General features: G+C 32.6%; 1 protein-coding gene across 1 annotated transcript in view; it reads right to left on the bottom strand.

Annotated features, from left to right (window-relative positions):
• The window catches only part of LOC145246830 (glycerophosphodiester phosphodiesterase 1-like), a 74,517-nt gene that overhangs the window by 15,185 nt on the left and 36,890 nt on the right, over positions 1–22,442 (bottom strand). The window contains exons 3-4 of the mRNA XM_080108668.1: positions 8,408–8,513; positions 4,336–4,428 (exon numbers count right to left, since the gene is read on the bottom strand). Coding sequence (XP_079964794.1) covers positions 4,336–4,428; positions 8,408–8,513 — 199 coding nt within the window. The remainder of the gene's footprint in view (positions 1–4,335; positions 4,429–8,407; positions 8,514–22,442) is intronic.

Here is a 22,442-nt window from a genome sequence, read left to right on the forward strand (position 1 = left end):
CAATGTTACATCCCTGTTCTTTAACGAAATGTGCTCCAACAAACTACCTGTACTTGTACTTCCCCAACATAAATCACCTTGACCTACTCAACAAGTAGAAAAATCAAACCACTTTTCTGTAGAGGCTTTCTACTTGAAAAAACACACTGGAAGTCCAACATTCAAACTCATCGACCCAACATTCACAGGTAACATGAATTAGAATAAATACATAGAAGATACTGCCAAGTCTGCTGCAAAGAAGTGGGACTCCCTTTATGGAGCTAAAAAAACTTCTCACACTTATATCTCTACAAAGCCATTGTTCGCCCATGCATGGAGTATTTTTTGCCACAAACCATTAGTATCTCCAGTTTTCAGTAGGGTGCAAAATGTATTAAATTAATGGGTTAATTAATTAATAGATGTAAATTAATGGGTTAGATGTTTGTTGACTATTATTAAGGTGAAATCTGAAACAGTTAATTTGGCAAGATTCTGGAACCACCGTTGCATCTGCAGAAGTCACTTTTGTAGAATCTTATTTACCATAAAAATCATGAACTTGGAACAGATTTGACATTCAGTTTTTAAAGAGGAAATTATGACAGGCATTTTGCTAAACTTTGGTCTAAACTTTATTTTACACTAGCGGGGGTACCCAGCGTTGCCCGGGTGTTTCAAGGTGTGTGTGCTCTTAAATAAAAAAGAAACCGGGGGAAGGGGGGTTAAAAAGTTTTGGTAAGTTGGTAGGATCGAACCCGAAGCCCTGAGGCGAAGTTTGAAAATAAAATGTAAAAAAAATATGAACCGTTCAGCCAGCCAGAATGAGTTACTGAAAGATGTTTAAATTTATTTAAGTAAGAACAAAATTGACAGGTGCATGCACGGAAGTCGTAGAGTTAAGATTTTGTGCAAGCGTTACGATGATAATGTAAGCAATAGCTATTCAGCAGTTGTTTTTAATGAGGTCAATGACCAGGTTTGTTTGTTATCAGCGAAGTAAAAAAGGAAAACAAAAACGAACATTAAAACTTAAGCGGGGGTGGGTAATCAAAACATCGAAAAAAAAACACAAACAAAACTAACGAATCAAAAAAAATCTGAAAAACAAAAACAAAAAGGAAAACAGAAAAACGAACATTAAAAAAAAACACATGAAAAATGGCTTAAATAAGCCTATTTCGATATTAAAATTTAAAAAATCGGTGGGTACCTGGGTGTTTTGGGGTGTGTGGTCGGGGGTGGATAAGTGAAGTAAAAAACGTTACGTGAAAAATGGTTTAAATAACACTGATTCAATATTTAAATTTAAAAAATCGAAAAAAAAAAAGACATCTTACACCACGATTTAAACCCAAAACGTTTAGATAATGACCCAACGCGCTAACCAACTGAACTAGCACGACGTACATGAAATTTAGTCAGTTCTTCAACTATTTAAAGTAAATCAGGTCATGATATCATCTGACGCATGTGTAGAACCGGTCGTCGTCACGAGAGGACCGTTTTTGTTGACCCCCCCCCCTGTCGAAAATTGTCAATTTGGGGGTGAAAAATTAACGTTTTTGGCCAAATTTTTCAATATTTTTTGGGCGAAGGATGGAGCTTCAATATGATACCAAGTTTGTGAATTTTTTTACTGTGTGTCAAAAGTTTTTAGCAGATACACAAACACACATAAATACATAAAAACATACATACATACACACATTTTCGCTTTTATATATATACTAGCGAGGGGTACCCGGCGTTACCCGGGTGTTTGGAGGTGTGTGTGAAAACTCCGGGGGTGGGGTTAAAAAAAAAATGTTTTGGTAGGTAAGTATGAGGATCGAACCCGAACCGTTGAGGCAAAGTTGTAAATTAAAGTGTGAAAAAAAAAAAGTGCGACGTTAACCATTGCCCCACCGCGAGATGCTAATGGAAGCACGTTTGAATTTATTTAATTACTTGGATTTGGCAGGTGCCGGTTTTAATGAGTTAATGAGGTCAAGTTTGACTGCGGGATAATATTTCATTTACTGCGGGAACGCTTCCCAAGATGTTATAGGAAAAAGACTAACTCACATGCAGCGAGTGACAAATATTAAATATTTATCTTTCCAAAGTCGAGTAAATTAAATAGACAGGCGAGCTTCGTTGTTAACTATGAGATATTATGATTTATATGTGATATAAAAAGTTTTGAAAAGTTGATAGGCGACCGACCGCTTCTCTGAAAAAAAGCCTTTTGTAGACATACAGAAAAAGCGAACACACATACAAACATACATACATTTTCGCTTTTATATTTATAGATATAGATGATTTTGGAGAGTTTCTTTATCGTACATAGAACGAGTGATAATTAAAATAAAATGAAAGAGTTACTTTCCTTTAACTACAATATGATTGTGTTTAAAAAATTTTCTTTGTGTATTTAGTAGAGAAGCCAACAAATGAAAAAAAAAAAAGGATAAAAAAAAAACCTATAACAAATAAATGTTACCAAAGGCAAGATAAGTTACTCTTCTACCTACCAAGATGAGTTTTGTGAGTTTTAACATAAAAATGCATCTAAAACCAAACTTCTATCTTTACATCATCAACGCTTTGATGCCCATCTGGCATCAATTGAAATGAATGGATCTCGTCTTGGGGAGGCCTCATGTTTTGACAAGCTTCTGGCTTGACCTTTATTCGTGCTCTGAAATGGAACACATATCAAATCCATTGCTAAGGTTGTTGGAAAAATGGTAGGATCCTTCTACCGCTCCAGTAGATATCTCACTCCTGATGCAATTCTCTACCTATATAAAAGCCAGGTTCGACTAGCAATGGAGTACTGTCGCCAAATCTGGGCAGGAGTGGCTAGAAGCAGCTTATCCTACCTTGACAGAGTTCAAAATAGACTTTGCAGCTTAGTGGGAGATGCCCTTTTCTCTTCCTTGCAACCTCTTTCCTACAGAAGAGACGTTGCAAACCTGTCTCTGCTTTATCGTTATTTTCATGGTAAGTGCTCATCTGAGCTCCAATCTATGGTCCCCCCCCTCACCGAACTTTCACGAAAAACACTTGTTTAGCCAAAATCACTATCAATAAATTCCCACACTCTTTATCTGTGCCCAAACCTAAATGTAGATTCCATGAACAAAGCTTCTTTCTTAGAACTGCATGCGTGTGGAACTCTCTTCTGTTTGCCTGCTTTTCAGCTGACTACAATGTTTTCAAGTCCAACGTAAACAAGTTCTTGATGAACCGTCCCCCTAAGTAATCCAAAATTCCCACTACTTATGTTTACTATGCTATAATCACATTGACTAATGTATACTAATGTAACCTTTATCCTCGAGTGGCCTCCAGGCCTTGATAAGTGGTGATTCCTGTGTAAAAAAACAAAACTTAAAGCTTTTATTCAATTTGAAAAGCAAGTAGTGTTGAGTTAATAAGTTAAACCAACAACAACTTTGGCTGACAACATGCCATCTTCTGAGTAACGTTAACGGCTCAAAATTCAAAAAATAGAAATCCACCCAATAAGTGTCACCGCGACATTTGTTGGGCGGATTTCTATCAGGATTTTGTTTTGTTTCCATGATTTAAGCGATTATCCAAACTTCAAAGTTGAACGTCAGGATGTCAGTCATCTTGTCATTTTAACTTACAAATTCGGCACTACTTGTGTTTCCAATTAAATAGCCATTTTAGAATGTGTTCAATCACACAAAACTTATCCAAGTAGGTAGAAGAATAATGTATCTTGCCTTTGGTAAGATTTATTTGTTAAATATTTTAATTTTTTTACCCTTTTTTCATTTGTTGGCTGCTGTTAAATCTCCTTTTCTTTTATAATAGTTTTGTTTTAATGAAAATTGTTATTTTTTTATTAATTTAAAAAAAAAAAAAAAAAAAACTTTACACTTTTGTTGTCTCGGATGTCTAAAGTACATATCAAATTATTTTGTAATAAGTTTGCAGTTGTTGATTGTGTCTTTTTTCGAGTCGTCGAGTTGAGTGTGTCCTGTTGACTGTGTGGTTGCAGGTTGTAGCATCGAGAGTATGTTAACGAGTCTTCATGGCGAATGAGTCTCTAGGGAGTTGTGTCTCTCTTTTTTTGTAGGTAGGAACTCCCATTGGTTCTTCCCACAGCTAAAATACCGCTCTGCTACAATTTCTTTGTTTATTAATAATCAATTATTTATTCAAGCCAAAAATGCAATAGTGTTAAATGTGGAGGAGGAGGGGGAGAAGGAGGAGGAAGAGCGAATTAGATGAGAAGTGTTCAAGGAAGGAGAATTATATTCAATCTAAAGGAAGAGTCAATGCAATATCTTTATTGGTTAAAAAAAATGAAAATGAATTGAACTGACTTACTCTGTAGATAATGTTTGGAAAAAAGGAACAGAGAACTGCTTCTTTATACAATGCAGGATATTTATCGAAAATTTGCCGCAAAACAACAATAGTCTGAAAAAAAAAAAAATGGAAAAATATAGTTTTATTGTTGATATAAAAGATTTATTTAATTTTTGGGGTTCTTTTAGATAAAGAAAAGTAAAGAAAAAAGAGAAAAGGAAAAGAAAAGAGAAATGAGAAAAAACAGAAGAGAAAGGAAAGAGAAAAAAGAGAAAAGAAGAAAGAAAAACGAAAAAAGAGAAAGAAAAACGAAAAAAGAAAAGAAAAAGATATGAAAAAAAAAACAGCTACTAAGGGAAAGCACATTTAACATCTCATCTAGCATTTGTGTTTTTGGACCCATGGCATAATAGTTAACAGCATTGATTAAAAATCAGTTCTAAGCCAACATATTTTTTAGATTGATAGTCAATTCTCTCAGTTTTACAAGTCTTGTGCCAGTCTTTAAACTGTCAGAAGCAGCATGTCAATCTGAACCTTTATCTGGTCGAGCATCTGCTTGGTGGTTGTCGGCTTAATAAATAACTCTTCTACTCAATTATGAGTGACAGAATGAGAATAATCTACCCAAGTGGAATAAATAATTAGTTTAAAAATCCTATATAAGTTTCCAAGTTTAATAAAGAGATTCCCAAGTCCTGAAGGAGGTTAGAGGTATGAAAATAACAGATTTTTGGTTTTCTTTTTGTTACCAAAACTCGTTTTCTATTTTCAATAATTACATATGTACATGGAAGTTTAAATCATCTAAATTTCCTGGCATTTTATGGAGCACAAATCTAATCAGTCACATATCAGGACTAAAAAATTACACTTTATTGAAATCTATATATATGTTGCAATATTTTTGATATAATAGGAGGGTAGGTATTTATTTGCTTCTCCACGTAATCAAAATATGGCACAAGATCGGTTTTTATGTGGAGTGAAGAGGGGAGGGGAAGGGGGAATGGTATATAAGGTTGCCCCTACATGGTCCAATAACCAATTGCTACAAGGGCAATGGTCTCAAAGTGCAGCATCTGCCGGAACAGATTAGAAGGTTCTATTTATAGACACTGGCAATAGGAACTGACCAATCAAATGGAAGCACACTCTGCTAGCAACCAATCAGAAACCGGAATCACTCAATAAAACATACTGGATATTTTAAAAATCTCACACAATTTTTCATGTCTACATAAAAAGGAAACTTGCTCTTTGTCTGCAAACTTTTACAGTTCAAGCCAAAAATGCAATAGTCCATGGGTAGCTAATTTGTATAAGTCCTGAGATGTATAAACATCTCAGGACTTATACAAATTAGCTACCCATCAGAAACCGTTCTAAAATGAAACATGGCTTTCAATTAAATATATATATATATATATATATATATATATATATATATATATATATATATATATATATATATATATATATATTAGTGTTGGGACGATTAATCGGAATCGAGAATCGAAAAAATCGTAACTTTCTGGGATATCGGAAATCAGGACTTGGCAATAAAAATTTAAAGATGCAAACCTAAATTGTCAAATGCTCCAAAATTGGCTAATTGATCAACTCATCGAAAATGAAGACGAAAGTTTCATTTTTCAGCAGGACGGGGCTCCACCTCACTGGAAGCTCACTGTACGAGCCTACCTCAATGAGATTCTGCTAGAGAGATGGATCGATTGAGGTAGTGAAAAAGATGATTTGCTTCTGAAATGGCCACCATGATCACCCGACCTTTTTCCATGTGATTTTTTCTTCTGGGGTTATGTGAAAGGACTAGTCTTCGTACCTTCTCTTCAATCTAACATTGAAGAACTGAAACAGAGAATTACAGCTGCACTGGAAACTGTTACTGAAGACAAGCTACAGCGAGTTTGGCATGAGCTCGAATACTGTCTCGATGTGTGCAGAGTCACAGGCGGCGCCTATACTGAACATTTATGAAAACCTGTCATAGAACCAACAAATATTCATACTTTTCTTTGTAAATTTAACCAATAACAACTTATGACCTTCAACATTAAGATTCATCAAGTTGTTTCTGAGATATGGGCATTTAGAATAAGGTCAACCATTTTCGAACACCTTGTATATATTAGTTTGGATCTCACTACCATACATTAAGTTCAATATAATAATCGATAGAGAACTGTCTCTCTCTATAATAATAAATACATAATCTACATCAATTTTACTATCAGATTCAAATGTATCTTATGATCGGGCAGCTTCAGGCGGCCTGCTAGTATATGTAAATATATATATATATATGAGCAAACAGTTAATAAAATATGTTAAAAAACACTTTGAAATGATTTAAAAACATATTTAATCTGAAAAGGAAACACTAGATAAATGGATATATATATATATATTTGTAGTCATCGACATACAGTCCTGTTTCGTTGTATCACAACTCATCAGTGCCGCTAGACTAGCATCTTTCCCAAGCCAAGGATTGAACCTAGAACCGTCATGTTGACAGTCGGCAGTTCTGCCACTCGACCATTGAATCGGCGCCCGTAAATAACTCGTCGGAATGTCTATTTAAATAGACACCCGCCACCACTTTTATAGTGCTCAAATCGCCTGTTATTCTAGTTTAGTTTACTCTACCTTATCTCTATCTCTCCTCCATCTCACCTATTTGTTCATCTCTTTACCTTTCCTTTTACTTTTTACCTGCATTCGTATCCAGATTTTTTTTTCACTGGATTCATTTACTATACTCTTCATTGCATTTTATTCTATCTCATCTTACTCTATTCAACTATCACTTTATGTCCTTTGCCCCATTATACAGCCCTCTCCCTTTGTGCCTTCTCCCTATATCATCACCATCCTCCCCCACATATTATCCCCTATTTCTCATATCCCCATTCCTTATAATTCTAAATTTATCTCAAGTTCTGCATTAGCTTAAATTTACCTCCTCAGATGCCTCAAATGCTCCTTGTTCCTCACTCCCCTATATTCCAGATATCTTAATATCCCCTCAATTATCCCCTTAGCCTGATACTGTATTGAAATGTTTGCAACCTAGCCTAATGCTTCTCGTTAGAAGTGATGAGAAGCATTAGGCTTCAAAATACTTTGGTATAAAGAGCATATAACACCTCCCCCAATTATATTAATAGCTTTTCCTTATTACATCGACAAACAAATCTGTGTATACCAATATATGACTTTGTCTTATCTATAATGCTATATATAATTCTTTACTATAATAATTAAATACCTACAGACACTAGTGTTTCATCCTTTTGGGAATCATCAATGCAGGGTGTCACGATTAACACCAGTCGATAGATTTGAATCCGGTAACAGAAGCCATGTCTAGCTTCATTAGCAAGAACCTAATCCATTCGGCTATCGTTAATCGCGAGAAATATGATTGAAATTTAAACATTTATTCTTTTAAATGCTTTTAACGTCTGTCAGAGTGATCTAGTTATTATATGACTATCTGCGCATTTGAGCTAAATTGACCGACTTTTAATTCAACTGAAAGTGCTCAACGATAAGAAACGAGTTTCTTAAAGGGGCTGACATAATTATTTACTATAATTCAATTACTATATATATATATATATATATATATATATATATATTATTATTATTATTATATAGTAAGTTATAAAATATATATGGCGATTAAGCTACACTGAATGTTCCGTGTTTCATCCTGAAGAGTCCTAGAGTGGATGAAACGCGGAATATTCAGTGTAGCTTAATCGCCATATATATTTTATAACTTACTAACTAGCTCTACCTACGTATTGAGCACTTTTGAAGTAAATACTTAAAGTTTAGGCATAAATTTATACTTTCGTATATTAATTTTAAGTGAGTAAATTAAGTAGTTATATATATATATATATATATATATATATATATATATATAATATTCAATAGAGAATTGGCTCTGTAATAATTAAAACAAAATTTGACTGAATGAAAATATATTTAAGGGTATTTTGCTTCCAGGCAGGGTCAGGTGACCCTTGATAGTCAGGAAATAAAAACGACAAACCTCTGCAGAAGACTTCTTACAATCGATAAACATTTTCAATTTCAATTCCAGACATTTTTCAACAGCTTCTTCGAGGCTCGGAACTTTCACATGAGGATATAATTCCCTGGAAAAAAAAAATCTTAATGTAAATAAAGCAGAGGTGTGTGTGTGTGTGTGTGTGTGTGTGTGTGTGTGTGTGTGTGTGTGTGTGTGTGTGTGTGTGTGTGTGTGTGTGTGTGTGTGTGTGTGTGTGTGTGTGTGTGTGTGTGTGTGTGTGTGTGTGTGTGTGTGTGTGTGTGTGTGTGTGTGTGTGTGTGTGTGTGTGTGTGTGTGTGTGTGTGTGTGTGTGTGTGTGTGTGTGTGTGTGTGTGTGTGTGTGTGTGTGTGTGTGTGTGTGTGTGTGTGTGTGTGTGTGTGTGTGTGTGTGTGTGTGTGTGTGTGTGTGTGTGTGTGTGTGTGTGTGTGTGTGTGTGTGTGTGTGTGTGTGTGTGTGTGTGTGTGTGTGTGTGTGTGTGTGTGTGTGTGTGTGTGTGTGTGTGTGTGTGTGAGGTGGGAGTTAATGTCTGTTTTGTGACAGCCGAACAAAGAATATATACGAGACATATATATGAGGAAGGAACCAAGACTTTTACACGTCTAACGATTACTATGATATTGTCCTTTTGACCACTGTACACTCTTTAACCCTTATACTCGAGTGGCCTCCGGGCCTTGATAAGTGGTGTTTTCCTTGAAAAAAAAAAAAAGAAGAATTAGAGAAATTCTTTAAAAAGAAAACTTATTAGGGAAAGACAAAGCTCAATAATTGAGATGGAGCTTATATAGAGAAAAAAAAGTTTTTAAAAAACGACAATATAAAATTATATACTAATGCATATAAATTTAATCATTCATTTAACAGGGAAATCACATCAAAATATATATGCTTTTTATACCTAGGTATTTCAAAGACTAATGCTTCTCATCAGAAGAGGAGAAAAGGTTCTAGATAACATATTAGAAATGTGATGTCTAGCGATAGCTATATTAAGAGCAAAATAATGGGCTGTTGAAGGAAAAGGGTAAACAGTATAAATGTGGAGGGAGGAAAATTGGAGAACTATTGTGATTAAGATGATATTATTGGTTTGCTTTGGTTGTTTTGTTTTATGGCATATCAACCCTTTTCATGTTATTTAATGCCGAATCCAGTTATTTTGGAAATAATATTCATGTTGCATCCAGTTATTTTGTAGGTTTTTATTCTCCAAGCTCTTTGTATCTTCAATCACTAGTTTGTTGCGTTTGGTTTGGTTGTTTTATAGTGGATTTTATCCCTGCAGAATATGATTGGGTTTTACAATGGGAGGGGAAAAGGGTTACAGTATTATTAAGTCCTGTATTATGAATGTAGTTATAGTGTTGATAGTGTTTTATATTCAAATTGTCCTCATTCTTAAGGAAGATTTCTTGGAGACAAATAACCAAAGGATTAAATTTGGTTTGCAACAATAAAATTTCATTGTAATTTGCCACAGCAATTCCATTGGATTATCTTGTAATTCATGATGATTTTTTGTTTTGTTTGAGGAGTAACTTCAGTTTCCATGTCTTCTAATTCCGTTAATCTATTTGTAGTAGTAGTAGTGTTTTTTTTTTAAATTATGTAAGAAAACCAGTCAGGAAGTGAGGGAGATAGAAAAGGAAAAGAAATGGGAAGAAAGAAAAGGGGGAATAGGAGGATTGCTGTTTTTGGTTTTGGTTTTGCAGAACGTAATTAAGTTTTGTAAAAGGAAGTAGAAAAACAAAAAGCATCAATGTTAGGTGCATTTCGCCTCAGGAAGCCAATATCTTCAGACAGCCTGATCTGGTAGCACCAGAATAGAGGATGAAATTGTGATTATCACATAATGGATATAAGTGGTATATCTACTATACTAATAAAATGATATCTAACTTTCTCCTGTCTTTACAGTTTCAATAGAAAAAAATAACCAAACACTTCATAAACAAATCTTTGAGCATCACCATTTTCTAAAAGCTTGTTTTTACGAAACAATGCTTACATTTCAGCCCGGTTTAAAAATTATTACATTTATTCCAAACAGAATGTCTCTCTCAAATACGTATTCCCATACAGAAGGTAGCAAACAGTTCCACTCTCTATTCATCAAGTCCTCTCACCGTGTTGAGAAGGGTAAACAGCATAAATGTGGAAGACGAAAAATTGGAAAACTACAGTGATTAAGTTGGTATAGGATAAAGTTGCGATTCCTTCCAGGCAAAATAAAATTTTCTTTTTTTTTTTTCAAGCATTTATAACGTTTCATTCCGAATCAACATGGCGGCGACCAATTTAACAATTTATCCTTCAAACCAACGATTTTCCCAACCTAGAAAAAATATATTTAAAAATATAAATAAAAAAATAAAAAATTTCCACCTAAATAGTAAATCATCATTCCAATCCTCCATTGTCAAGTGTCACATTTTAACGTTGCTTTCTTTTATCAACTGGTATAATTCTTTTAACTCCACCATTATTTCAACCAGCTTTTGAACATGCATAATAAGGCGTCCCTCCAATTACATTCTGCATTGCTTCCTGATTGAATTCAAATAATAACAGATTACCATACTGCTTGATTTCAAGTACTGAAATTTGGCTATTACTAATACTTTTGGTCCTTCAGAATAATGGAATTAATTATAGGAAATTTACAATCATATTCAACATGTAGTCCAATACTAACCCTAGGATACAGGCAGCTACTCTGTGTGTGTGTATATATATATATATATATATATATATATATATATATATATGTTTACTGTTTTTTGGGAAAGGATTCCAACAAAGTGCTCGATTACAAAGAAAAACCTTTTTCAATATAAGACCTTCATATTTATTTATTTAAAATTATACAGAAGGTCAGAAAAACATTGGTACCGTCGGTTTCAAGCCCAGCATAAGGGGGACTAGTTAATGGTAAATCATAAATAATGTTAGGCTCTCGTCAGCCATGTTGTTTTCTGTTTGAGGAATTTACCATTAACTGGTCCCCCTTATGTTAGGCTAGAAACCGACGGTACCAATGTTTTTCTGACCTTCTGTATAATTTTAAATATATATATAGTTAATAAAATATGTTAAAAAACACTTTGAAATGAGTTAAAAACATATTTAATCTGAAAAGGAAACACTAAATAAATGAATAGTCCTTAATCCGCGGAGTTTCGAAGAAATACTCTCCTTCTCATCAGAGGATAGGAATTAGCAAAATGCGGGATCGGATTTTGCATGCAGAAGTATTTGATGAAACAACAAGTAAGTCAAAGATCTTACTTGAAAACAAAATAAGTTAAGCAGAGGGAATATGGTAAAGAAAAAGGTGATTACACATCAATGGATAGTCTGGTGGAAGATAAAAAATCCAGTGACGGTAAAATCCAAATGTAAAACTTCAAGAAAGTTAAAAGAATTTCCATTTGTACAAGTAAAATCCAAAGAAATACCGTAATTGGAAGAAGATGGTCCATAATAATCCAACGGCAGAAATCCATGGAATAATTCACAAACATGTGTACAAGGAAAAAAATAATATTAATAAAAGAAAAATAAGATGTGCTTTTCACTCTACTTCCGAGACATAACTATAAATATATATATATATATATATATATATATATATATATTAACTTTAATCATCTGATAATATAAACGGAAAATCTTTATCCCATCTATTGAAACAACTTGTAAGGATTTAAGTTAATGCACTCAAGGTTAAAATATTAATATATATATATCTATATCTATATATATATATATATATATATATATATATATATATATATACACTAGCGGAACCTGTGAAAATTCCACAGTGGACTCATTTATATGTAATATATTGATGTTGGCATTCTGTACATGTTCAGTGTAAATAGAGACGTTCTGATATAATTCTAGCTCTTTTATTAAAACTGCAAAAGTATTTATCTAAGCTAGCAAGGACGCCCTGCATAGCCCAGTTGTAAAGTACGCTTAAATATGATATTTTAATTCTTACAGATTTCGTATAAATTATTATAGAGTTAATGTTCTACTGATTTTTATATATTATAAAGTTGCTATTTCAAAAATAAAAAAATATATCCATATGACGTGTGTGCATCAGCTTGAATCAAAACCGAAACCAAAACTTAAGAAAAAAATGTATATATATATATATATATATATATAACTCGAGTTCCTTTAGCTATAATCGAAACTGAAACCAAACCTTATGAAGTATTCTTGATAAAATTATTTATAACAAAAGATTACTGGAGTGCCATCAGCTATAATCAAACCATTATGAAGAATTCTTGGTAAAATTATTTATTATAAAAAAATGTAAGTCCATAATAATTAAACGACAGTCACTCGGATGTTAGAATGACACACAAAATAAATAATACATACTATTAATATTATATATATATATATATATATATATATATATATAATTTAAAGGAGATTAGAATAATAGTCTAAAGAGCTAAGTGTATTTTAATGTAATAGTGAAATTACTAGTTTAATTAAAATACAGGAAATGCTCGTTGTAATTTAGATATATAATAAGCTCGATAGTTAAATGTCCTAGAGCTAATTCAATATTAAGTAATGTGATTTATAATTTAAAAATTTAAAAAAAATTTTAAATTTTAAAATCAAAATTTAATTAAATTAAAAATCAGTTTCATAAGAAGGAACAACAACAAAGTCAATTATCTGTACGATCGTTTCGGAAATCCGTGCTTTTTATTTGTAGTATACATGAAGTCACGTAGAACAATTATACATAGTTTTTTTGGTAAGCACGGTCTCCTCATCAGCAAATTTAGGAGGATTTCTATTGAATTGAAAAGACACCAAAAATAAACCTAGCATTAAAAGTAAGGCAGATGAATCTGAAAAATTGAAGTAAAAGGTTTGGATTTAAAATTTATAAGAAAATTAATAAGAAAATTGGTATAGGTTAGAGATAGAAATGAGTAGAAAAAATATATATTTTTTTGAATTTACATAATAAATTTGATTTAAAAATATATAGATATATAATTACTTTTTGGTTTTTCTTTTTTTGAAATCAGGAACTGTATTTAAAGTAGTTATTTAGATGTTTGCTATAGCTTTTTATTTTATTGAATGATGAATTTTAAAAGGGCGACGCTCGTGCAGTAAATTGTTTCCGTTAGCGTATTTTGATTTAAAGACGCTACAGTTAATATCTATAGAGAGAGAGTATTTTTTTTTTTTTTTTTTTTTTGCAAGTTTTTAAGGGGAGATAATTGTCATGGCTTTATTTATTATTTGATTTACGAGTCTAAGGGCGGTAATTGGTTTAACTTAATTTATAAAAAAAAAAAAAAAAAAAAAAAAATCTATTTTTACTAATGAGTAATTTTTAATGATTTAAGGTGGTTTATATTTATTAAATTTAAACCAACGTTTATGATTACATGATAGAAGCTCGTGTCTTGAATTTACTAGTTTGGTTGTGCTTTTTATATCTTCATATTTTAAAATTTTTAGGGTTTCTTTTGTACATAATGTACAAAATTTATCTCCTGGTTTATATGATTTGCAAGTCTCAATTATTTGCCATTTTAAGTTGAAAGAAATATTGCTATTTTTTAGTTGCCAAATATAGTTGGATAGAGTAGTTTGGTTTGATAGAGAGTTATTTTTAAAAGAATGTTTGTGCGTTGAAATTCTATGTTTTATTGGGCCAGATGTGGAACCAATATATATTACCTCTTGATTATTATGATTATTTTCCGTTAGGTCTATTGTTGGATTATAATGTGGTGGGTTGGTTAATAATTGATCGGTAGATTGATTTAAGTTGGTGTTATTATTTAATCTGGTAGTTGAGTTATGGCTGTTGATAGGTTCTTGTATATTTGGAGTTTTTGATACTGTGCAGCTATAAATAACATTTTTAATTTTACATGAGCCTTGTATTAGATAATAATATAAATAAACAACAAACTAAAACCCGCAAACGTAAGAATAGACACAAGGAGATCCTATGGTTCAACCCCCCATATTCCAAAAACCTAGAAACAAACATAGCTAGAGAATTTTTTTAAATATTAGATAAGAACTTTAAAGCCCCCCATAGATATAATAAGATTTTCAATAAGAACACAATTAAAGTCTCTTACTCTACTATGCCTAACCTTCATCAGAAAATAATTAGCTCTAATAATAATAAAATTAATAAATTACAAAATGCAACTATACAAAATACATCGGACTGTAACTGTAGAAGAAAAAATAAATGTCCCCTACAAGGCTCATGTAAAATTAAAAATGTTATCTATAGCTGCACAGTATCAAAAACTCCAAATATACAAGAACCTATCAACAGCCATAACTCAACTACCAGATTAAATAATAACACCAACTTAAATCAATTTTTTTTTTTTTTTTTTTTTTTATAAATTAAGTTAAACCAATTACCGCCCTTAGACTCGTAAATCAAATAATAAATAAAGCCATGACAATTATCTCCCCTTAAAAACTTGCAAAAAAAAAAAAAAAAAAAAAAAAAAAATACTCTCTCTCTATAGATATTAACTGTAACGTCTTTAAATCAAAATACGCTAACGGAAACAATTTACTGCACGAGCGTCGCCCTTTTAAAATTCATCATTCAATAAAATAAAAAGCTATAGCCAACATCTAAATAACTACTTTAAATACAGTTCCTGGTTTCAAAAAAAGAAAAACCAAAAGGTAATTATATATCTATATATTTTTAAATCAAATTTATTATGTAAATTCAAAAAAATATATATTTTTTCTACTCATTTCTATCTCTAACCTATACCAATTTTCTTATTAATTTTCTTATAAATTTTAAATCCAAACCTTTTACTTCAATTTTTCAGATTCATCTGCCTTACTTTTAATGCTAGGTTTATTTTTGGTGTCTTTTCAATTCAATAGAAATCCTCCTAAATTTGCTGATGAGGAGACCGTGCTTACCAAAAAAACTATGTATAATTGTTCTACGTGACTTCATGTATACCACAAATAAAAAGCACGGATTTCCGAAACGATCGTACAGATAATTGACTTTGTTGTTGTTCCTTCTTATGAAACTGATTTTTAATTTAATTAAATTTTGATTTTTAAATTTAAAAATTTTTTAAAATTTTTAAATTATAAATCACATTACTTAATATATATATATATATATATATATATATTAGGATGAAGCATCAAAATTCTATTTCTATGTGACCACGTGTTTACATCTGTGTCCACTGCACAGGCCATGATTATCCACCCTAGCGCTGGTCCAAAGTGGTGATTCAATTCCGAAACTAATTGGATGGTTTCATAACAGAAAAATTCTCCCTATAAGACAAATCTCACAAGATAAGTTTTGTATATTATTTTGTTTTATTGGAATCCTTTGAGCTGAGTAATTTGTGTATTTATTTATTTGTGGACTGTTATCCTCATCTTTATAGTTGTTGTTTCCCAACGTTTCAGCCAACTATTCCTCTGGCCTTCTTCAGGCGGTTAACCGTGACAGGATAGGAATGCCAAGTTAAGTGAGGAATAGTTGGCCGAAACAACAGGGACATGAGGATAACAGTCGGCAAATAAAATAAACAGAAGTTTTCATTTGAACGTTACAATAATCGTAGTGTTCTTCTTCTACAGAACATATGAATCCAACATATATATATATATATGTTTACTGTTTTTTGGGAAAGGATTCCAACAAAGTGCTCGATTACAAAGAAAAACCTTTTTCAATATAAGAGCTTCATATTTATTCATTTAAAATTATACAGAAGGTCAGAAAAACATTGGTACCGTCGGTTTCAAGCCCAAAATAAGGGGGACTAGTTAATGGTAAATCATAAATAATGTTAGGCTCTCGTCAGCCATGTTGTTTTCTGTTTGAGGAATTTACCATTAACTGGTCCCCCTTATGTTAGGCTAGAAACCGACGGTACCAATGTTTTTCTGACCTTCTGTATAATTTTAAATATATATATAGTTAATAAAATATGTTAAAAAACACTTTGAAATGAGTTAAAAACATATTTAATCTGAAAAGGAAACACTAGATAAGTGGATAGTCCTTAATCCGCGGAGTTTCGAAGAAATACTTTCCTTCTCATCAGAGGGTAGGAATTAGCAAAATGCGGGATCGGATTTTGCATGCAGAAGTATTTGATGAAACAACAAGTAAGTCAAAGATCTTACTTGAAAACAAAATAAGTTAAGCAGAAGGAATATGGTAAAGAAAAAGGTGATTACACATGAATGGATAGTCTGGTGGAAGATAAACAATCCAGTGACGGTAAAATCCAAATGTAAAACTTCAAGAAAGTTAAAAGGATTGGTTATTCGTATTATTTGGATTAATCAGACTACTGTTCTCATCTTGAGTGTGATTTTCACAACGTTTTGGTCGATGTAACCTCCACAACCTTCCTCAGGTTTATCTTGTCGAACTTGGGAATGTTTCTGTCGAATTCGGAAATGTTTCTGACAGAATTACGAGTGAAACCCTTTATTTACTTCACGGGGGTAGCGTGCGCTATCCACTCATGGCTGACGGAACAAGAGCACGCTGCCCCCGTGAAGTAAATAAAGGGTTCTGCTCGAAATTCCATTCAAATTCCTGAGTTCAACAGAAACATTCCCAAGTTCGACAAGATACACCTGAAGAAGGTCGGAGGTTATACTGACCAAAACGTTGTGAAAATCACACTCAAGATGAGAACAGTAGTTCGATGAATAATAGTATGAAAACATTAGACTATTTCCATTTCTGCAGTCCTCGGAAAACCAACTAAGTGCCAGATCCTAAAAGAAAAAAACAAACAAACCAATCTCACCTGTCCTATTGCTGGAATATATATATCAATGTCACCGAGACTTGAGATAATGGCCAGTCTTATATATGGAAAAAAAAATGAATACCTAGAAGTCCCCTCTCCCTACTGTATCTTGTCGGCCATTATTTTTGGCATAATTCAAGAGAGTCATGATCATCAGCAAAAAAACTCCAATCCAAAGGAACATTTTAAATTACTATATTGCTATTTATTTGCTTCCCTATGACAGCAAAATGTGATACAAGGTCGTTTTTAAGAGGGGGGGGGGACCAGGTCCACCCAAAAAAGGGCACTCTGGCAATAGGTAAAAATGAAAATTGCCTTAGTATAGAAGAGTTTTCCCTACATTGACAAAGGGCAAATAATTTAAGTGTAGCATCTGAACAGATATTACACTGTGATCTTAGCCCAAATTACAGATTGTTTTAATTTATACTCGCTACTCAATTTCCCACAATCCCCTATTAAACATGATCCCAAATAGTAGCCCTTTACATCAAACTGGCAATACACCTTGTTTGAGGAAAAAATAAAAAATAAAACTCATTTTTTTAGATTCAATCTATCCCGAGATCAGGGGATGCCCCAACGGGTCAGCTTTTTATTTTAAAAAATTTTTTTTTAATCTCTCACGCTCTCTCTTTCTCTCTCTCTAAATATATATAACTACTTAATTTACTCACATAAATTTATATACGAAAGTATAGATTTATGCGTAAACTTTAAGTATTTACTTCAAAAGTGCTCAATACCTAGTTAGTAAGTTATAAAATGTATATGGCGATTAAGCTACACTGAATATTCCGCGTTTCATCCACTCTAGGAAGGACTCTTCAGGCTTATGCGCGAATATTGAGTGTAGCTTAATCGCCATATATATTTTATAACTTACTATATATATATATACACGGTGACCAAAAAAAAACAGAACATTCAATTGTTTTTCTGAGCATTTTACAGTCAACGGAGAAAAAAAGGCCAAAGACCCTAGTGTTTTGATGTTGAAGTTTCATTTCATTCAGACAAAACACTAAGAAACGGGGCCTAATTAGAGTTGGGGCCCGTTTTTTTTTGGGGGGGGGGGTCACACTATATATATATATATATATATATACATATACACACACACACACACACGTATACATAATAGTGTTGGGACGATTAATCGGAAATCGGAAAAATCAGAATATTTGACGGGATCAAAATTGGTATCGGAAAGTTTATACTGATTTTCCGATGCCAAAACGCTTCTTTTGTTTTTCTTCATTTTATTTTGTTTAAAGCAAAATATTCCATTGCTGGTAATAATGATAAAATAAATATTTATTGATTTTAAATTACCAGTGAAGCTAAAATCGATAGATCGTCCTCCACAATTATATTTTTATGTTTAGGAAAATATTTGCACATTTAACATGTGTGTTTTTGCGGTAATCGGAGAAAATACACAACTATATAGTTCAATATTTAGAGATTTATAAAGAATCGGAATCGGTAATTGTATCAGAATCGGGAATTTAGTATGGAATCGGTAATTGTATTAGAATCAGGAAAAATATTATAATCGTCCCATCACTAATATATACTTTTTTTTTGTTTTTTTTTTTGTTTTTTTTTCTTCCTTTGGAGATTGTAATGCTGGGTATGGGGCAGCCAAACCAGCTGCCAACATTGCCCTACTTTTTTATTGAAACCAACCGAGAGCTCTTTTTAGTATCCTCGCTGTTCCCTTAAGTGCAATTGTCTAAATCTCTTTTGCACTTGGTTCACCAGGAATATTAGTTGTGTGTGTGTGTGTGTGTGTGTGTGTGTGTGTGTGTGTGTGTGACACACAAATGAAAAGTATTTGCCTTGAATTACTTCATTATAGATTTAAGATGGCCAATATCAATCATGCAAATTAAACAAAAAACTTATTTTGAAATGCATATCAAATGCACAGCATGTGCACCAAAAGTATACACCGTCAACAGTTGAATTGTTATGATCCTCTTTAATATAGTAGATCTGTCCAACTTCTAACTGCATGGACATTTATTCAAGACTAACAATTTTTTATGTCGAACAAATCCATGCGAGTTTTCAAACAGCTGTCAAGTTAATTCACCAAAATGACATTTAATGCAATTAACTTCCAGGCAAATAAAAATCATTTTTTTTTTTAAGATTTATAATGTTTCATTCCGAATCAACATGGCGGGGACCAATTTAACACTTTATCATTCAAACCAACCATTTTCCTAACCTAGAAAAAATATATTTAAAAAAGATAAATAAAAAATGAAATGTTCCATCTCAATAGTACACATCATTCCGATCCCTCTTGTCAAGTATCACATTTTAACTTTGCTTTCTTTTACCAAAATTATGGCTGGTACGACTTCTTTTTTTTGCTAAGCTCTATATGAATAAAATTGTGGTTGCAACTACACTGTAATAGCGAAAATCAGAAAGCGAAAAAAAATCGATTCAAAAAAAAAAGAAAGAAAAATGGTTTCTATCGACTTTTTGTGTCAATTTCAGCTAAAAGCAATGATATCTACTTAATTGGCATGTCAGAAGTAATTAAATATTAAAGCATTATTTAAAAAACATTTTCGTAAAATACGTCGCCATATTTCTTTGACAACACGTAACATAACATGGGAAGTGACTCTTATGCTAAAAAAAACCCCAAAAAACAAACCCATTAACTCATATTTACGAAGTCCGGCAAGTCCCTTCAAATAAGTTTCCAAACTTTTTTGTACAAACATTGAAAATTGAAAGTTCAATATGTTATTGCTATACATCTCATGAGATGGCGGACCAATTTTTATGATTTCAGGTTCAAATGAACAGCTACAACAGGAACTGGAATACACCTACTAAATAAAGCCTGGTTGTCACAGTTGGTGAATTTTAAAAATGCAATCTGGACGTGAGGACACTTTAGACAAACGATATGCAATAAAATTCTGTTTTTAACTTGGAAAAAAAAATGCTGCAGAAACGCATGGAATGCTTCAGACTACTTTTGGACCATCTTGCATGAATCGAACATTAGTTTGAGTGGCATAAGAGATTCTAGGAAGACAGGGAGTCTGCGAGGGATGATGAGAGGTGTGGGAGGAGTAAGGAAGTCAGAACATCAGAGTTGATTAACCAAATAAAGAATTTCATGTATAAAAACCATCGTGTATCTATAGAAACAATAAGTGCACAGTTTGATGTCAGTGTGGGAACTGTACACACAATTATTTGCAAGGAACTGAAGAAGACGAGGATTTGCATGAAGTTTGTCCCAAGGGTGCTCAGAGAAGATCACAGACTATTTGACCAAGATGGGTGTCAAGACAGTTTCTCGCCCTTCCTATAGTCCAGACCTTGTTCCTTGTGACTTTTGGTTATTCCCTATGCTCAAGGAAAACTTTAGAGGTTGTCATTATAAGACAATTGAGGAGATGAAAAAGGCTGTGACAAAGAGTGTTGACCACTCACACAAAAGGACTTTCATGGGGCCTTCCAGAAGTTGTTGGGAACGGTACAAGTGTATTGCAGTCGGAGGTGATTACTTCAAAGGAGACTAGAGTTTCATGCGTGTAGTATCAATAAAAGTGCCCATACGAAAAAAGTCTAAAAACTTATGTAAGGCACCTCATATGATTGTTAACGCACAATTTATTAAAAAATAAGCATTTAAGTAATAACAGAATAATTTAACAAAATTGTACTTTTTGGATTAATTGCATTTCCATCTCACAGGAACAGAATTGCAAGCCTGCTAGAAGGATATTGTTTGCATGAAGGAAATCTAATAATAACCTGCAATTATTATATGAAAAAAAAAAAAATTACTCTGATTTAATGCATTCAAGTCCATGTTGAAAAACATCTCCAAAATTTGTAATAGCTATACACTATTTACCTCCCCTTGTAACTGTTTTTTTTTTGTTGTTTTGTTTTTTTTGTTGTTTTGTTTTTTTTTAGCAAAACATTTTCGCTAATTTTTGTCAAAAAATGTTTACTTTAATAACTTTTTTCTAGCTTATCGTTTTTCGTAATGTAACACGATAATCAAGTAGAGACCATTGGTTTGCCCTGAAATTCAATAATAAAAATTTCGGTTTTCACTATTATAGTGCAGTTGTGCGAAATTATGTACCCACATTTTTTTTATTCTTATCCTAGCATCAGAGCATCCACCATTAAAATACTTGTGGAACAGGCAGAGGGATGCAACATTTCGTCGATGGGACAAAGGCTGAAGCTTAGATGACAGTTCAGGACCTATCAGGTTGGCAACTCTCTTTTGAACCCTGTTCAGGAGTGAGAGACAAGTAGCAGATGCACCAGCCCAAATGTGACAACAATACTCCATATACATAGGCGAATGGTGACCTTGTAGAGGTACAGAGAAAAAAAATCTGAAATAATGAAAAATGCTAATGGAGATCAGCTCTAGTCAAGTTCTTTGGTCAGACAATAACCAATCACACTTCTGGGTGTATTTATTTTATTTATTTATTTATTTATTTTTTATTTTATTTTTTTTTTTTATTATTATTTTATTTTATTATTTTATTTTATTTTATTTATTCATTTTATTTTATTTTATTTTTTTATTTACTTCGGTGTCATCACTTGTCAAAGCCTGAACATCATTCAAGAGTTTTTTTCGAGGATAAGTGTTAATGAATGTAAGGTGGTGTTGTAGTGATTGTTAATGGTGTAAAATTTGATTTTTTATGAGGACAGCTCAACAAGAATTTGTGTACATTGGATTTGAAGGCTACCATGTTGTATTCAATCGACAAGCAGTTGTTCCAAAGGCAGGCAGTTCTGGAAAAGAAGCTTTGTTCATAGAATCTGCATTTAGATTTCGGCACAGATAGAGAATGGGGGAAAATCGTATATAGTGTACTGTAGTTTTACAGTTCAAATATTTTTTGTGAAAGTTTGACAAAGCGGGACCATAGATTGGAGTTCAGTCGAGCACTTACCATGAAAATAATGATGGAGCAGATACAGGCTCACAACAGCTTTTCTGTGAGAAAAAGGTTGCAAGGGGGGAAAAAAGGGTATCATCTACTAGGTTTTAAAGCTGGTTTTGAACTCTATCAAGGCTTCATCCAGAGACCCTATAAGATTCTACAGGGTAGGCGAAGCGCTTTCAGGCATC

This window comes from Euprymna scolopes, chromosome 24 (assembly GCF_053919585.1).
Source record: "Euprymna scolopes isolate OS-2025 chromosome 24, ASM5391958v1, whole genome shotgun sequence".
NCBI lineage: Eukaryota > Metazoa > Mollusca > Cephalopoda > Sepiida > Sepiolidae > Euprymna > Euprymna scolopes.